Here is a 20,486-nt window from a genome sequence, read left to right as displayed (position 1 = left end):
AATTGGACAATTACATTTTACAGACACATGCAATAATAAAAGTTTTTATAACACATAAAACATTTTAAACATCTATGTTGCGATATTGCAGCCGTGGCTTTATAGTTTCAATTGTATAAAAAATCTTAACATTTAGGTAAAAATATAGATATGTTTGGGATGTGAAATGCAAAACGTTGATGCGTTCCTTAGAAAAACCGCCGGGTTGAACTAGACTTTCAATGTACCTCAGTAGAACTGCACATACTAACCGATCACAATCTTTTCAGGTCGTCCATACATACTCTAATCCTATGTCATTAAAGCTGTAAAGGTAGTTACTGACCGATATCAACGAGCCTAAATAGTTTCTTATCATAAACCTTAATCTTTAATTTTTCAAAATCGTCACAAAAGATTACAAAAATCATAATGCACAAGCATTGGTTGTGACACTGCTGTAATTTTTTTCCTTAAAATTAGTCGTATAATTTTAGTCAATTACGGTTTTTAAATGTCAAATTTAAACATATTATTGATTCTGTACTAAAGGGTTAAAACATTAACTATTATGATGAGATGATATTAAACCTCTTGTCAAATGCTAAAATAAAATAATAAAGAAAAACTTTAACTTTCAGAATCACCACTTGATGTAGCTATATTTGAGCAGTGGCAGGAAGACAACAGACAATTTGTTTCAACAAGAGCTTGTCAAGAAGTAGAACAACTCGTCAAAAGTCATAACCTGGTGGTCGTGACGGGTAACTCAGGGTCAGGAAAGTCAGCGATCATACAACACATAGCGTTGAGTTATAGGAGCCAAGGATGGACGATTAGAACAATATACAGCGTGAAAGAAATCACAGCTGCTTTGTCCCGACAAGATTGTTTAGTTGGAAAAACCATACTTGTTTTTAATGACCCTATTGGCAACGAATCCTTTGATGAAGAAAAGTATAAGTTATGGAAAGACCATGAGGAAAGGTTAAAAGGTTGCCTGAGAAAAATCAAGATGTTAATATCATGTAGGAGGTACATTCTGAATGATGCTAAAGTTAGAGGAATTTTAAAGGATACATCATGTACACGTATCATTGATCTTAGTGATGACCAACATAAACTGGATAATGAGGAAAAACGAAAAATATTAGAGAGTTACTCATCAAATAGTGTTCTTTTAAAAGAAGATATATATGAAATTATTAAGTCTGAGGAGTATTTTCCATTATTGTGCAAGTTATATTTTAGCGACAAAAATAACCAGACAATTGGACCGCGATTTTTTAAAGAACCTTTTAACGTATGTCAGGAACAAATAAGAAATTTCAGAAAGGCATGCAAAGACAGTTACTGTGCTCTTGTTCTTCTTGTTCTGTGTAACAATCAGCTTTGTGTTGAGGATATACACATAAAGGATTGCTTAAAGGAAAAATTTGAAATTGCTTTGAAATTATGTGAAATGAACACAAACACATCATCTCATACTATTGGTGACGCTCTAAAGACTCTAGATGGATTTTTTGTGAAGAAGATTGACGACACGTATCATTTTTATCACGATTTTGTAATGGAGGTTACCACTTTTGTGTTTGGAACAGACTATCCGACAGAAACAATACAGTATGCAGATATTGGTTTCCTTAGACGACGTGTAAACTTAAAAAGCAGTGACGACAATAGAAAAGAAGAAGTTGATAAATTTACCATATATCTAAATGATAAATATGTAAGCGATCTAGCAGATCGACTTTTTGATGATGTATTTGGAGATCGTCTGTTGGATGTTGTTCTCAATCCATGTGTTAGGAATGAGAAGGTGGCTAAATGTTTCATACAGAAATTAAAAGATAGCCCCGAAAAACTGCACAACTTACTTGCCAAAAAACAGCTTCAGGAAAAGTTTAGAAGGGAAAAAGAAAATCAAGAATTAAAACAATCATTTGGTTCCAAACTTGAGTTTCTGTATGAAGAAGATAAAGTGCAAATTCTTAGTGCTATCATAGTATTTTGTCATACAAATGTATCAAAACATTGTTTAGAAACTCTACAGCGAAAGCAAAATTCTCTTAAATATACTTCTTGTTTTTCTGCGGTATGTTGCAATGGTTCGATGGATTTGTTCAATGTCTTTTCAAAAGAAGACATTAAATGGTTTTTGGTGAAAAAGTGGGGGGAATACTATCCTATTCACATTGTTTCCCTGTTTCAAAATCATGAAATATTGCGGGAGCTGATTCAGGTGAAGAATAATGTAAATTTGGGAACCGGTAGAGTATGTGAATATACTCCCTTGATGTTGGCAGTTTCCAATGCAAATACAAGCGACCAAAAAAATAAGGAAACAAGAAATCAGCCAATTGATATCACTGTTGAACTTTTACTGACTCATGGAGCTGACATTAATTTCTGTGCTCCATTATTAGGGAGTCCTCTCTATATAGCAAGTAGTGTAGGGAGCGATCACACTGTAGAACTGTTGTTAAGTAAAGGAGCAGATATTAATTCATGTGACAACACTTTCAATAAAACTCCTCTACATAAAGCAAGTGAAGGAGGACATGATAGCACTGTGCAGCTTTTATTAGATAAAGGAGCAGATATTAATTCATGTGACAAATACAAAGAAACTCCTCTACATAAAGCCAGTTTATGGGGACGTGAAAGCACTGTGCAACTTTTATTAGATAAAGGAGCAGATATTAATTCATGTGCCACAAACAAAGAAACTCCTCTACATAAAGCCAGTCAATGGGGACGTGAAAGCACTGTGCAACTTTTATTAGATAAAGGAGCAGATATTAATTCATGTGACCTAAACAAAGAAACTCCTCTACATAAAGCTAGTGAAGGAGGATATATAAGAACTGTACAACTCTTATTAGATAAAGGAGCAGATATTAATTCATGTGACAAATACAAAGAAACTCCTCTACATAAAGCCAGTAAAGGAGGACATCAAATCACTGTGCAACTTTTATTAGAAAAAGGAGCAGATATTAATTCATTTGATACAGGCAAAAGAACTCCTCTACACAAAGCAATTGAATGTAAACGTGAAAGCACTGTACAATGTTTTTTAGATAATGGAGCAGAATTTACTATGTGTGACACAAACAAAGAAACTCTGTTGCTTCATGCTAGTGAATTTGGACTTGAAAGCACTGTGCAACTTTTATTAGACAAAGGAGCAGATATTAATTCATGTGACAAATATAAAGAAACTCCTCTAGATAAAGCCAGTAGACGGGGACGTGAAAAAACTGTACAACTTTTATTAGAAAAAGGAGCAAATATTAATTCATGTGAAACAAACAAAGAAACTCCTCTACATAAAGCCAGTGAAAAGGGACATAAAGGAACTGTACAACTTTTACTAGAAAAAGGAGCAGATGTTTATTCATGTGACTTTTACAAAGAAACTCCTCTACATAAAGCCAGTGAAGGAGGACATGAAAGCACTGTGCAACTTTTATTAGAAAAAGGAGCAGATATTAATTCATCTGACACAAACAAAGAAACTCCTCTACATAATGCCAGTGCAGGAGGACATGATAGCACTGTGCAACTTTTATTAGATAAAGGAGCAGATATTAATTCATGTGACGGAAACAAAGAAACCTCTCTGCAAAAAGCCATTGAACGAGGACATGAAAGAACTGTGCAACTTTTATTAGAAAAAGGAGCAGATGTTTATTCATGTGACCTTAACAAAGAAACTCCTCTACATAAAGCCAGTGAAAGAGGACATGATAGCACGGTACAACTTTTATTAGAAAAAGGAGCAAATATTAATTCATGTGATAACAACAAGAAAACTCCTCTACATAAAGCCAGTGAAAGGGGACGTGAAAGCACTGTACAGCTTTTATTAGATAAAGGAGCAGATATTAATTCATGTGATCAAATCAAGAGAACTCCTCTACATAATGCCAGTAAAGAAGGACATGAAAGCACTGTGCATCTTTTATTAGATAAAGGAGCAGATGTTAATTCATGTGACAGTTACAAAGAAACCTCTCTGCAAATAGCCATTGAACGAGGACATGAAAGCACTGTGCAACTTTTATTAGAAAAAGGAGCAAATATTAATTCATGTGGCACAAACAAAGAAACTCTTCTACAAAAAGCCAGTGAATGGGGACATGATAGCACGGTACAACTTTTATTAGAAAAAGGAGCAAATATTAATTCATGTGATACACTCAAAGAAACTCCTCTACATAAAGCCAGTGAATGGGGACATGATAGCACGGTAAAACTTTTATTAGAAAAAGGAGCAAATATTAATTCATGTGACACAAACAAAGAATCTCCTCTTCATAAAGCAATTAAACGGGGCAATGATAGCACTGTAAAGTTTTTATTACATAAAGAAGCAGAGATTACTATGTGTGACACAAACACAGAAACTCTTCTGCTTCATGCTAGTGAATTTGGACTTGAAAGCACTGTGCAACTTTTATTAGACAAAGGAGCAGATATTAATTCATGTGACAAATACAAAGAAACTCCTCTCGATAAAGCCAGTAGACGGGGACGTGAAAAAACTGTACAACTTTTATTAGATAAAGGAGGAGACATTAATTCATGTGACCTAAACAAAAAAACTCCTCTACATAAAGCCAGTGCAGGAGGACATGATAGCACTGTGCAACTTTTATTAGAAAGAGGAGCAGATATTAATTCATGTGACCTTAACTATGAAACTCCTCTACATAAAGCCAGTAAAGGAGGACATGACAGCACTGTACAGCTTTTATTAGATAAAGGAGCAAATATTAATTCATGTGACAGAAACAAAGAAACTCCTTTACATAAAGCTAGTGAAAGAGGACATGAAAGAACTGTACAGCTTTTATTAGATAAAGGAGCAGATATTAATTCATGTGCCCTTAACAATGAAACTCCTCTACATAAAGCCAGTAAAGGAGGACATGAAAGAACTGTACAGCTTTTATTAGAAAAAGGAGCAGATGTTAATTCAGGTGACCTAAACAAAAAAACTCCTCTACATAAAGCCAGTGAAGGAGGACATGAAAGCACTGTGCAAATTTTATTAAAAAAAGGAGCAGATATTAATTCATGTGATAGAATCAAGAAAACTCCTCTACATAATGCCAGTGCAGGAGGACATGATAGCACTGTGCAACTTTTATTAGATAAAGGAGCAGATATTAATTCATGTGACACAAACAAAGAATCTCCTCTACAAAAGGCCAGTGAATGGGGACACGAAAGCACTATGCAACTTTTATTAGATAAAGGAGCAGATATTAATCTATGTGACACAAACAAAGAAACTCTTCTCCTTAATGCCAGTAAATGGGGACTTGAAAGCACTATACAATTTTTATTAGATAAAGGAGCAAATATTAATTCATGTGACCTAAACAAAGAAACTCCTCTGCATAAAGCCAGTGAATGGGGACATGAAACAACTGTTCAACTTTTATTAGATAAAGGAGCAAATATTAATTCATGTGACACAAACAAAGAAACTCCTCTACATAAAGCCTGTGAAGAGGGGCATGATATCACTGTACAATCGTTCTCATATTTTCGACATAAAGCCAGTAGACGGAGACGTGAAAGAACTGTACAACTTTTATTAGAAAAAGGAGCAGATGTTAATTCAGGTGACCTAAACAAAAAAACTCCTCTACATAAAGCCAGTGAAGGAGGACATGAAAACACTGTGCAACTTTTGCTAGAAAAAGGGGCAGATATTAATTCAGGTGACGCAAACAAAGAAACTTCTCTACATAAAGCAAGTATACTGCGAAGTGAAAGCACTTTACACCTGTTATTAGATAAAGGAGCAGATATTTATTTATGTGATAAAAACAATGAAACTCCTTTACATAAAGCCAGTGAATGGGGACGTAATGGCACTGTTCAACTTTTATTAGATAAAGGAATTGATATTAATTCATGTGACACAAACAAAGAAACTCCTCTACATAAAGCCAGTCAATGGGGACGTGAAAGCACTGTGCAACTTTTATTAGATAAAGGAGCAGATATTAATTCATATGACAACTACAAAGAAACCCCATTACAAAAAGCCATTAGAACGGGACATGAAAGCACTGTACAACTTTTATTAAACAAAGGAGCAGAAATTAATTCATATGACACAGACGACGAAACTCCTCTATATAAAGCCAGTGAATGCTGACATGGAAGCATTATTTAAATTTTATTTGATAAAGGAGCAGATATTAACTTTTGTGACAATAACAAACAAACTCCTTTACATATCACCGGTTATTGGAGGCATGATAGCACTATGCAACTTTTAATAAGTAAAGGAGCCAACGTAAGTTTCCGTGATGACGGAAAAACTCCTTCCCTTGGATCAAGAACAAAAAGAAAATACATATTACCAAATTATTGTTATTAAGTAAAGCAGCAAATCTTAAGTCATGTGTTGATAAAAATAACAAATTATTTTACTTATAGCCAGTGGAGAGGGACACGAAAGCACTGGCAACTTTTATTAAGTAAAGGAGTCAACTTGTATTGATGTATTTAGGATAAGCTTTTCTGTATAAAGCCAGTGAAACGAAACATGATAGTAATGTGCAAGTTTAATGAGTCGAAACGCAGACATTAATTTATGTGATCAAAACAAAGAAAGTTCTATTCATAAAGCAAGTAACCAAAAACCTAAAACACTTGTTTTTTAATTTTTACTGGGTAAGTTAGCAAACGTAAATTTAAGTATTTATTCCATGAAACGTATTTGCATAAATTCGAACAAAAAAGGCATGGAGGTACTATGAAAATTTTACAACGTTATTCAGCAGACATCAATTAATGTGATCCATTTTATCCAGCATTATACCAAATTAAATATATAAAGCTATATTTCTCCAGTTGTTTTGGACCAGAGCTTAAAAAGATTTTAAAAAATCATTCATCTCTATAAGTTTTGGAAATTTATTGATGTGTACAATCAAAATTCTAATGAACACCGTTACAGAATGACGTGTGTGTCGGGTATATTAAGTCATAAAAACAAAGTTGTACAGTGTCTGAGTAAACATTAACATGTATATAATTTAGTTTTTATTAAATTCGCTTTTTTATAAATTACTTTTATAAAAAGTAATGTGTGATCCAGTTTATACCCAACTGTACAGCGTATTTTTTTTGTACTCCCCATTTTAGTATTTTGATAGATTTCAAATTTAGCTGTATTACATTTCCAGTCAATTTTTAAATATTATGATGAATTTTAAATTGTTTTGTATGGTGGCATATCTCTGCCCCTTGTGTGCAAGTTATTCTTCTATTGACTATGTCGACATGCAAGATAAAGATGTTGACATGCAAGATAGTTATGTCAACATGCAACATAACTATGTTAACATGCAAGAAAACTGCGATCAAATAAGACTAATAAAAAATCTCAAATATCGCCAACATGTGACATTCAAGATGCAAGATACGCTACCTATTGATGTCAACATGCAACTTATTTATGTTAGCATGCAACTTTTTTATGTCGACATGCAGCTTAGTTGTGTTAACATGCAAGATAAATATGTTGACATGCAACATATTAATGTCGACATGCAACATATTTATGTCGACATGCAACTCAGTTAAGTTGACATACAATTTATAAGTTGCATGTCAACATATTTATCTCGCATGTCAACACAAATAAGTTGCATGTCGACATAAATAAGTTGCATGTCGACATAAATGAGTTGCATGTCAGCATATTTATCTTGCATGTTAACATAAATAGGTTGCATGTCGACATAAAAAGGTAGAATCTAGCATCTTGGATGTCACAGGTGGGCGATATTTGAGATTTTTTTGAGATTTTGTATAATTCTTATCTTATTGCAATGTTCTTGCATGACAACATAGTTATGTTGCATGTTGATATAATTATCTTGCATGTCAACATATTTATCTTGCATGTCAACATATTCATCTTGCATGTCATCATATTTGATCGAAAAATAACTTGCACACAAGGGGCAGAGATATGCCACCATAGTTTTGTATTTCAACTGTACGCACTTTTTTGCACTGTTGGCCGCTTGATGCCAAGAATGTTTAAGAGATTGACATTGCACACATTGAACTCTGCTATGGCTGAGCTAAATAATCATTGTGAGTTTTTAATACTCTTTCTGGAGTTTTGTTCGTATACCAAAACAAATGTTGACTGCGTTTTCGGGCAGCGTTATAGAGTAATTGACCTGGTTTATGAGCAACACATCAATTGCTATTCGGTTATTTCAGTACATCCGAAATCGGACAAACATTAATTAGCTAAGACGTAAGAGTATATCAATTTTATCGTTAGACCGTCAGACCATCTGATATTCCTTCAGTATTTCTACTAGTAGATACTTTGATTATCATTAAGCAAATTCTTTTGATTTTTGAATTTCAATATATATTTAGCTCTTCTTCTTAGGAGATTAATGTAGTCCAAAACGGCCACGACCATTCCGCCACCTTAAATATCATGTAGCAACCCGATTTGAAAAAAAATTGAAGAACAAATCTCAGACCAAATCAACGCAATTTTATTTGCTAAATTGTGTTACATGTATAAATATAATATTTTAGAGTTAAAAATATTTCCATCCAACCATCCACGTTTTTTTAAAGTGCTCTTATATCGACGACATCCACTTGCTTTGATTTTTAAGTGCATTCTAACACAATTTGATTTTGTTGTTCATTGGAACAGATCATTGTGTTTTTATTGTGATATCTTTGTAGCTCTTACTTTGAAAACTCGTACGTGTTTACGACAGTTTGATAAGTTTTGTTTAATGCTTGTTGTTTTTAAGTTTGTAAACTAACATGGACTAAAGAAGTAATAAACATTTTTACAACTTTTTTTTTTGGTTTTTAACAAATAGTGAGACCAAGTGTATCAGATATTTATGTTATGAATTAGTTTTTAGTTCCTAGATAAATAATCATTACGTCGAAGATCGATAATTAATATTTGCACTAGTTTTATCGTGCTAATGATTAGAAACATCTTGATCGCGTGATTCAGTAAAATAACCATATAAAAAGCATTAGAAAAACCCATAGAAAACTGTAATTAATGCATTTAATGATATGTGTCATGTCAACACATAAATTCGATCATTAAGCAATTATTTTTCGTTGCAACATTTAAACAAATGTTCGTTAATATAGCCGGTTATTGTGTATTTGTCTGCATATTCGCGTCTGGACCTATATATTCTTAACTTTTATATTATAACTTACTTAGGTGTTTGAATTGTGTCCCGTAGAATAACAAAATATGCTAAGCATATCTAAACATTAGGCAAACATGTACACTAAATTTTTGAACAATTCTACAAAGTGCAATATTTTACAACGATATGCATTATAAACAAAAAAGCTTTTTAAAATCAGCAAGTTTCTATCTCATGACTTGTAAAATCATTAGCAATTGATTAAGATCAAAATCATTGCCATATAAAGATCTAGATTGTAAGAGAAAAGATACTATTAATAATATTCATATTTTGGTAGATATATTGTTCATTTCAAAAGGGTTAATTTTAGAGTTACATGTAAAGTGTCACATTCCTTCTTTAATATCAATATGGCGGTCATTACCATACAGTTTCTGTCTTATAACTGTATCCTTTAATGTAATTTTGAAACCCGAGTGCAGAATTACATAAACAAAACATAAAAAAACTTCAGATATTTCGATCAGTGGTTCGTTACCACAATAACATGAGGTAACATGAAAAAGTGTATTGTAATGATTTAAATAAATTTACTTACACAGTCATGCTAATAAAGATGATGAGCATAACGATGAGGATAACTGTGAAGTAAAATGAATCACATTCCGAGCACTTTATTTTTATAAACATTTTTATTTTAGTTTTGAAACATTTTTTTTCTAAATTTTGGAATCTGAAGGATAATTCCATTGCTTTAAACTGTTTATTAATAAAGATACAAAAGTTTCAACTAAATACAACATTATTCCCTATTATGGTCACGTGGTGAGACAATCTCTATTATTTCCCCGAGGAGTAGACCACTTTCCTGGTACTGACGTTAGTGATATACTCCATGGCTGGCGGCACACTGAGGAACGACTCCACGGAACGTCTACTCCTGTCCTCCTCTCTGATTGACACACGTGACATGTTCAGGAGTTGTCGTTCCTTGTGGAACGGTTTAGGAGAATAACTACAGTTTGGAGAGACTTGTCTTATGACGCTGAGATTCAGGTTCATTTAGCAGTGATGTCTATAGACTCCATATCCAGATCTTTCTCCGATGTTTCAGACCAGGAGTCCATGAGTTGTTTCCCTTTGATAATGGGCGCTAACTTCCGAAGAACGGGGGTAGGACAGAAATAGAACCTCCTCTCATTGCTTGCTGGGAAAACGCTAAGCCTCTATTTTTCTCTGTTTTATTAGTTTTAGGTCTGTCCCTTAGCAGCCGCTGTTTTAAAATGGTGACCACCACCAGCTGTTCTTAGCTGTTCTGAATGCTCTTCTGGTTAAAATGTAAAATAATCATTCTTTTGGGTAATGCTTAAAGGGGTACAGTATAAATCGACCAAAAAATTATAACTTTTGCTGTTGATAACGTAGATATTGATACGTTATGAATGCAGCATTGATAATAAATACTATCAATTAAGATCGATATCATTGTCAATATCGTCATCGAATAATATGTATGGATGCATAATGATTTCGAGTTGAAATCAATTATTGTCTTTTGATTCAACTTAAATGGACTAAAATTGATTTCGTCTTGTACATGTACATATAACCGTCAGGACGTTACCAGTTTCAGGGATATGGTCCGTCCGTTTTACCGAAAGGCCTAACCTTGCACCCGACTTTAGTTTATTTATACACCGCAGCGGTAGTCGCTACTTTTGTCGTTCATGTAAACATAAGGTACATTTTTATGTTTGTGTTGATAATACCAATGTTTATTGTGTAAGGAAATTCATGCTTTATTCTAGTAAACTCGATACAGTTCACATAATATAGACGAGGAAGAGAATGTTAAAAAATTGAAACAAAGTTTTAGTTAAAGTAATTTTCACTTTCGTTCCTGGGCGTTTGGTTCGACCAAGTAATTGTGAGCCAGGCACACGCTGATATAGTAGGCATCGAACACTGGCTCAAGACTGTTATTGGTGAAGGCACTGATCTTACACCTGTGAAATACGCGTAGTCATGTAATTGTCAGGGACATTGAACAACTTGACATGTCTTACAACTCATGCACTTCTTACCGTTATTATTATGATTGCTCTTCAGTGCCTTTTGTTACACAATCACTTAAGAAATGTACCGACGGAGCATTTAAAAAAAATTACTCGAACTTTTTTTTCTGTTTGGACCTTTTTCATTCTATGATAAGGTAATTAAACATAAGTATATATCAACAAGTTACTTTCCCTCTTCTTAAAGACTACATTAGATTAAAATGTGCAAATATTGCTCTCGAAACAAGCTAAAACATAATAAAACACCTAACAGCTCCGCTACTCACGCTTGTCAATAATGCTGGTTTCGATGCTAAGTATGTTAAAAGTTCAACAAAATATAAATGCCAGATTTGAACTTTCAAACAAGGCGTACTTCTCTTTGATAAGTTAACATGGCTCTTATCTTTCTTTTGCTGACACTCATAAAGCATCAGTTTTGCCATACTACATATCATATAGTGTTTCCTATACTTTTTTCATTATCTTAGATGTTTTAAAGAGGCTTTCAAAAAATATATAAAGTTGTGTTTTAATTACGAATGCTAATTTTCTATGAATAATATTAAAAGTAGTTGAGCGTTAAAAAGTACTTCAACGAGAGAGAGAGAGAAAGAGAGAGAGAGAGAGAGAGAGAGAGAGAGAGAGAGAGAGAGAGAGAGAGAGAGAGAGAGAGAGAGAGAGAGAGAGAAAGAAATGCCGCTACTTGTTTTATTTCCGGATCTACCTTATTGTTGATGAAAGATGATGTGATACCCCAGTAAATGATGGATTGTTGGGTGTGTATTCGATATAGCGTTGTATCTAACTCGATTCCAATAAATCAACATTGATATTTAGGTGAAGGAGATCACATTTAAATTATACGTGCAAAATAAATAAATGAGAAACGGCGGCATGCCCTTGCGATATTGAAAAATATGTGTGACCTACTAAAATGTTTATAAATATCGCTGCCACGTGATGACTTTAAGTGCGCATGTGTGTCGTAACACATAAGTTACTACAGTTACAGTGCTGCTATCGTGAAAGTTGACAAAACTATCCTATCCTATCCTATATCCTGTATCCTGCATCCTATCCTTCAAATAAGCTCTATCCTATCCTATCCTATCCCATACCTTCAAAATATAGGAATGCAAGTTAAATGAAACGAAATTTAAGAATTAAATGATTTTATCAATTAATGTAGTACTCAAAATGAATAATGAAATCTTAAAACCGAATATTCTTCGAGCGGTATAACTAACTTACCTGTGCTACGGTAAAATTAAATCGTACGCGGGATGGACAAAATAACGTAAACAAACAGGTAAGTGATTCGATGTTTGATTTTATTATATTTATGCATAAAAAACAGATAAATAACTTCGATGTACTTATTGAGGAACTGTTTAGTCACATATTTTTATCAAATTATTGTGTTATCACGTATAACTGAGCATAATTATCATTATTCGAGCGATTCGTTCGGCGATAAATGTAAACACGATCTGGAAATAAGTTTATATCGTTTTTAGTTAAACCACTCGGAGTTATTTTTTTAAAGTATAAATTCTTAAGCATTTATAGCTAGCTAACATTTATTAATTTGATGTGTTCAGGTTAATATCGGACAGAAATAGGCATCGAAGAAATTATATGAAACGTGAAGCAATGTCTGTTTCTTGTATACATGTTTATATTTTAAAATGCCGAATTGGTCGTTTATAAATTCAAGCTTTTATTACTTTGCAGACTTTAAATAAAGTAAATACAGAAATCTATTTCTGACGTTGTCAAATGTTGCATCGAATTCTCGCAGTAACTCCGTACTTGCGTACGAATTGACAAAGATGTAGCGTCGACATTTTAGGGCGCATCAATTGTATGCCCCGCGTTCTTGATATAATAATTATTCTTAAATGGTTTAACTTGTAAAACGTATTAAATTAACATTGAAAATACATTGTTAAGCCCATTTTCGTTTTGCAAAATAACTCTGAAATTTATACTCGAATCTGATTGGCTACAGGATGCAGGATAGGATAGGATAGGATAGGATAGAACTTAACTTTTATATTTCTATCCTGTATCGTGCATCCTGCATCCTATCCTATCCTATCCTTGTCAACTTTCAGGATAGCAGCACTGAGTTATAATGATTTAATAGTATATAGTATAATGGAAGCAGTTGCATGCGAGTTTTAATTTATACAACCAACACATTTGTAGTTCGTTTTTAATGACATATTTCTAAGTAATTTAAGCATATACAACCTTAACAATGCTGTGATAATTGTTGATACAACAACCACTGAAACAACACTGGCTTAAATAGTATATAACTTTTTAAAATTGCTTTGATTAAAGTTATCTGTATTGATATAATTATGGCCAATGTACCTCAAAATAGCGATGTGGCACCTGGGTCTCTCGTTCGCAACTGATCTGATTAATAGAATAACATTTAATGTTTATTATGCCAACTCCCTTAAACACTTTATGAACTCCTGTCACTCGGTAACATTACTGTTATCTGTAGGGCTAGGAAAATGACTAAATGGTAGAACTTTGCCATTCAGTCATATATTTATATTTACATCTACCAAGTATTATTTCCCCTATTTCTTACGGAAACTTATAGTTAATTTACAGCTCTATAGAAATAGCCAGTCTGAAATCTACACGCACTCTTTATCGATTGGTCGAAATCTACAGCGGCTGAATCTGACAAGAAAATGTCAGGATATATATCGACACGTCCTGTTTATCGATTGGTCCAAACCTAAAGCGACCTAGGAAAAATCACGGACTGCACGTAATAATCATGCCAATGTCAGACTCAAAGTCTCACAGGAGACGATTTGGCTGTTTCTTTTAGCTAGCGTACTTACTTACGTACATTGACAGTAATTTAATGAATTTTACTTACTTTTTATAATCAATTTATCAATTAGCTAAAATAGAGATGTTACTATAAGCAATAAAATGCTTTCTTTGATGATTCATTCGGGTTATGAAGGTAGCGATCATTGCAGAAAAAAATTACATAACCCGCTAACGCGGGTTATGTATTTTTTCTGCATTGTCGCTACCTTCATATCACGAATGAATCACAAAAGGAAGCATTTTATTGTTAAAATAACCTCTAAATCACCAAATGGCATCTTTTTTAAGGTGGCTCTATACACCCACAGTTTATTCCAATTTTCAATAGAAGACCACAAAACATATACTTATCAGATATTAAAATAATGATAGGGATACTACATGTATTTTTAATGATTTTTTTAATGTTTTTTCGTGTTTGTGTTTTTTTTTAAAAAGACAACTATTAACAAATTAAGAGAAATTTTTTTGTCATTTGATGGATATTTCCTTCGGACACATAAAAAAATATAACACTTCTTAACATTCAAAAATGTTATTATTACAATTTTTTGTAGCATTTCCCAAAAACATAATCTTTCATATTTTCTTCCTCTGTTGACAAATCGTCTGAAAAAGTTGCTTGATGTTATAAGAAAATGTATTTCAATAAATGTGACATTAAAAATTGAATGAAAATCATTGCAAATAAACACAAACAATATTTTAAATTTTATTTGGTATGAAAGTTCCTAAGTTAAGGGTTATCGTTCCTAAGTCCCAAGGCCCAAACACCTTGGGAACTTTTCATTTCTGAGTTGAAGAAAATTTCCTTAATATAATGTTGGAATGATAAATACATACATATCTCATTTAATTAGCCTGTATAAGTGATTGTTATACTTTCATGTTAAATACTGAAATCTGATTGGTTAAGACGCAGTTAATAATATTTACTATTACCCTCAGCGTTAGCAACGCACTTGGCAACGGGTAACATTAAAAAATGTGACATGCGCGAAAATTATGCGCGTACGGTTCGCTGTAGAATTCACGTTATTCCTATATAAAAGCAGTAAAATTTTCTTAAAATTTTTAAAAAAGATATTCAGTATAACAAAATAAATAGTGCCTGTTTGGGAGGATAACAGTTGAAATTGACACCCCTCGAAAACCATTGTCAACCTCCGCTTCGCGTCGGTTGACAATGGTTTTCTCGGGGTGTCAATTTCAACTGTTACCCTCCCAAACAGGCACTATTTATATAATATATTCGCTTTAATGCAAAACTAAGTCAAATAAATAAAGGGGAAAATTGACTAGGCTAATAGGATTTATGTATCGATCCAACCTGAGAGAAATTCAAAGCAACCCTCCCATCCACTTGAAGTGTCGATATTAATGTGCATCAAAGTATATTGTAATTGAAATATTCTCACCTGTTTAGAATTTTTTTTTTACAGTATTCAACAAAAAATACGTTTTAGAAAACTTTGGAAAGTTAAAAAAATTATTGTTCTCAACGGGAATCGAACTCATGACCTACATATTTGTAGTGTACCCATTAACCCACTGCGCTACGGTGTAACACATCGATGATGGGAAAGAAACTATTTAAAAAATTATACTTGATTTTATTGTTTATTTTCATATATGATACCACACAACGTGAAGGTGTCATATACCACATTACTTGTAAGTAATGTATTTTCCAATTATCAAATTAAATCTATTCATTTAACAAATTTTTCAAAAGAGCGGTCCCCATACAATTCGCCTCAGTTTAAATCAGTCAGTACCGGAATTGCATGCTTCCAGAGTTACTTTTTTGCGTACTGCGTCATCAAAACGTGGTGTATAGAGCCACCTTAAATCGTATGAAACCATTGCATTGTTATCCCAGACAATACAGCTAAATGCACAGATACATGTATTTTGATAATATATATATGCTATATATGTATAATATATGATATGATAATATATGCTAGTACATTATTCTATTTACCAGGATTTACAATCTTTATAGTTCATGTATTCGATAATGTACAATTCATTTTTAAGACATAAATTTGTCGTTTATTGCGTGCAATATGTTTAAATGGACACATTCGTCCAACACAATATTGGCCTATTTCTGAACAAATATAAACTACTGCACTGGCTGGCACTACGGCTCTTCTCCTGGGTATAAGTTTGTATGGCAGAAGATTCTTGTAATAAATATTGTCGTAATTGAGCCCCAAGCGTCGGTGCTTTCGCTGTTCAATGTTTGAATTGCTCGCTGAACTTTAAGCAAGAAATAGTCATGGTCTGGATCAACGGCGTATACGGCAGTTGCCCTTTTGATACCATTTCGGACAAGGACACCTCTTCGTCATCCTCTTCAACATCGAATGTGTTATTTGTCTCCTTGCCTATTCCATGGTGTTGAACTTGCCCAATTCTTTGAACATTTACACATTAGTGATAAACTTGTAAACTGCATTTTTCACAAAAGCAGGACAATTTGCGTATAATGATATGCGGAGAGGAGTTATCAACGATGACTTGATGGACAGATCTGATGTTTGAAATTGGTTTGAAACTTATATTGCCTTCTCCGGAAAAGCCGTCCCTGGCAAACAGATTTTGTCCGCGTCAAATTCGAAACAGCAAATTCATACAGATCCAAGTCATTTCGTATTTGGGCTTGTCTACGCAAAACTGCCAGTTCTGCTTTTTTAACAGTCCTCCAGCAGCATCTTGAGGTCCTACATTATAAACACAATCATGTAATAATACAAAACTATTTAATTGAAACAAACATGCGCACATAGTAAATCCAAAATAAACTTCAACGCGGCAGGAATGAATTCAATAACGCACGTTTTACTTCTTTATCTTGTCGAATTGAAAGTAGTGATCAACAAGTGGCATAATAAATGTATCAAACTATTCTTTTTTTATAAAAACATACTAATAGAATACCTACCATTTACAAGTTTAAAGTACTTAGTTTGATCTGATGGACACTTTATTTGCATCCTTAAAAAGATATTGTACTAAAAATAGCAATACCTTTAGCATGTGCTGTCTCAAAACAGTTTCGGGTAAAATGTTTGTAACCGAAATCACGACTGGAGTTGCTGATATACCCAAAGCAACGCCGAACCTTATTTTGGGCTGCACATCCATCTGTAAACTAGTGCATGATGTCAACCGGGTAGGAGATGGATGCAAAGTGCTCGGATATTGTTTTACAAACTTCATGGACGAAATACTAGTCATGCTGTTCATCATAGCTATTAACAAAGAAATGTTTAGTCACTATTTCTGGGTTCTGCTCTGTGCTCCCCATTCCATCAATGTCGGGTTGTGCATGCCGATGTATAATCGTAACGTGAACAGAAACTTCAGCGTTTTTTTTAAAGTAAGCACTTTGAAGTTGTTTCAATTCTGTACAACGGTAATTCTCAGAAAAGTCATGAACACAGATACAATGGTTGAGTGGAAGATTAGATGAAAGTTCTTGAAATTGGTTGTTTTGTCAAGTACGTAGCTCGGTGTTGATGGAATGGAACGATTTTAATAGTTGCAAAAAGTGTGAAAATAAATCACTGATGTTTGATTCCTTTTTAACTAGAACGAGTTTCTTTGTTGTTTTATTGCCCTTCACTTTGATTTCAACTTTTTCTAATGTGTACTTGACTGTTTCGTCTGTCTCCGCGTCTCCTTTTTCTTTTGGTAATAAGTATAGTTTTTGGATACCACAGTCTGCACACTGTCGCCTCATGCATTGCAAAGTAGGATTGGTACACAATGTGACATCACTCTAAAAAAAGTTTTACTATACATTTTTAAAATAAGTATTTGAATTTAGAAAAACTATAAATATTAAGTAATACAATTAGTCAGAATAGCAAGTAAAAGGCAATCTCATTTAGTAATTGGAATCGTAATAAGTAAATACCACTAATACAATTACTAATGATTTATTTTACTCATCATTTCTGCAATTACTTAAATGTATATGTAGATTGGTTATTTATTTACTCAATTAAATCCTTGTTTTAAGTACCGGTAATCAAAATCATTTTTTATAAGTAATTTAATTACTATTTACTTTTTTGCAATTACTAAAATGTATATAAATATGTTTTTTATTTACTAAATATAATTCTCATTTCAAGTAATTAAATTCATTTATTTTCATTAGTTTATCTAATATGGTTTGTTATAGGTAATTTAATTACTTGTAGTAGACAAATTTATTACGCACTATTTACTATTTTTTGCTATTTATTTTGAAATATTCTATAATTAAGTAATAGCAATACTTATCTTTATATCTAAATAATTTACTTATTTCACACCAATATGGTTTACCCATTTGTTTTTTACTTGTTGTGGACATATTATTCTCCAAATATTATATCACATTGTTTTTGTACAACATTTTAATGCAACGTCAATTTTGCAGAGAGTTTGCTGCAAATTTGCGACAAACAATTGCCGCAAGCTACAGATAAACATAGCAACTTTAAGATATTACAACATAAAAACAATTAATAAACACTTATAATCATTTAATAATGAGTTACTCATACATGTACTATGCTTTTTAATCAATTTACAAATAACTTCAACTGGTGATTAACAAAGATGTTTAACTTAAACAGTTGCAGCAAAATTAGAGATAAAGGACACAAGTTAAAATTATCAACTTTAAATTTGCACATTTTATAAATTTCAAAAATAAACACAAAATTGATGAACAAACCATAATGAAATTTGACAAATAGTACTCAACCAATCGGTGATGATTTTTGCTGCAGATTGATAAACTTGAATGCAGTTTGATCACAACATGCATGCACAGATGGACTTGGACAAAAGTTCACAATGAGCAAAGTTCAAACCATATAGTTCACAATTAAGCCCTGCAAGGTCACTGGTCATATTACAGTTAATCACGGCAATCTTTAAGGCATTCTTGATGTCTTTTTTATGACAGTCTCCTGTATGTGCTCTCCGATATAATTTCACACATAAACAATATCACACAAATAGCCGAATACACAATATCACAATAATGTCCACAATGGAATGGTCAGACTTCAGCACTGTTGTGTATATGCTTTTCTACGTAGTCTTACACAAATTCTGTCTTCACTCTTTTTTGTTCACTCTAAAAAAAGTTTTACTATACATTTTTAAAATAAGAATTTGAATTAAGAAAAACTATAAATATTAAGTAATACAATTAATCAGAATAGCAAGTAAAAGGCAATCTCGTTTAGTAATTGGAATAGTAATTAGTAAATACCACTAATACAATTACTTATGATTTATTTTACTCATCAGTTCTGCAATTACTTAAATGCATATACAGATTGGTTATTTATTTACTCAATTTAATACTTTAAGTAATCAAAATCATTTTGTTATAAGTAATTTAATTACTTGTAGTAGACTATTTACTTTTTTGCAATTACTAAAATGTATATAAATATGTTTTTATTTACTCAATATAATTCTCATTTCAAGTAATCAAATCTAATATGGTTTGTTATAGGTAATTTAATTACTTGTAGTAGACAAATTTATTACTCACTATTTCCTTTTTTTTTGCAATTACTAAAATGTATATAAATACTTGTTATTTATTTACTCAATATAATTCTCATTTCAAGTAATCAAATTCATTTATTTTAAAATATTCTCTAATTTAGTAATAGCAATACATATTTTATCTAAATAATTTACTTATTTCATACCAATATGGTTTACCCATTTGTTTTTTACTTGTTGTAGACATATTATTCTCCAAATATTATATCACATTGTTTTTAAAAATTGAACGTCTAAAATTCTGTTTCCATGCACTCGCTGATAACTGTGAACTAAGAAAATTTTAGGTAAAAAAACACCAGACAACTGTGTAAATCAATAAATCTGTAATACCATAACACATATATAAGTTAATTTCAACAAACAGTTACCACAAGCTTTCAGATAAACATAGCAACTTTAAGATATTACAACATAAAAACAATTAATAAACACTTTTATCCATAATTGATAATTTTCAAAGTATACCATTACTGCGTATAGCATTATTTCTCACTCATGAAATAATTAACCTCTATCCGCTCGAAATTGAACCACCTGAGCCCTTCATCTTTGTACAGTAAAACATCACATAACACATAGGTATGTTGCACTCTGCCACTTTTGTGACTTTATTGTTAACCAAATTTGGTTTGAAATAATCAGGAAAATGACAATAGATGATTATATAACAATAATTAATAAGTTCATAAAATTAATCATAAAATTATGAATATTTAATTCTTTACCCATAATATTTTACAACTAAAATAATCCATAACTCCCATTACTGATGTAATCAATGATGTGA

The 20,486-nt window shown here is 32.4% G+C and overlaps 1 protein-coding gene and 1 pseudogene across 1 annotated transcript in view; one reads left to right on the top strand and one right to left on the bottom strand.

Moving 5' to 3' along the window:
- The window catches only part of LOC128179519 (uncharacterized), a 271,672-nt gene extending 263,356 nt beyond the window's left edge, over window positions 1–8,316 (top strand). Inside the window, 1 exon segment of the mRNA XM_052846961.1 lies at window positions 621–8,316. Coding sequence (XP_052702921.1) covers window positions 621–6,385 — 5,765 coding nt within the window. The 3' untranslated portion in view covers window positions 6,386–8,316.
- An 8,355-nt stretch (window positions 8,317–16,671) lies between these two features.
- LOC128180484 (uncharacterized) lies at window positions 16,672–18,521 on the bottom strand (annotated as a pseudogene).
- Between the last annotated feature and the right edge of the window lie 1,965 nt (window positions 18,522–20,486).

The sequence above is a fragment of the Crassostrea angulata genome, chromosome 4, assembly GCF_025612915.1.
Source record: "Crassostrea angulata isolate pt1a10 chromosome 4, ASM2561291v2, whole genome shotgun sequence".
Lineage (NCBI taxonomy): Eukaryota > Metazoa > Mollusca > Bivalvia > Ostreida > Ostreidae > Magallana > Magallana angulata.
Note: the sequence above shows the minus strand (reverse complement) of the source record. Positions and strands in the feature narration are given on the sequence as shown.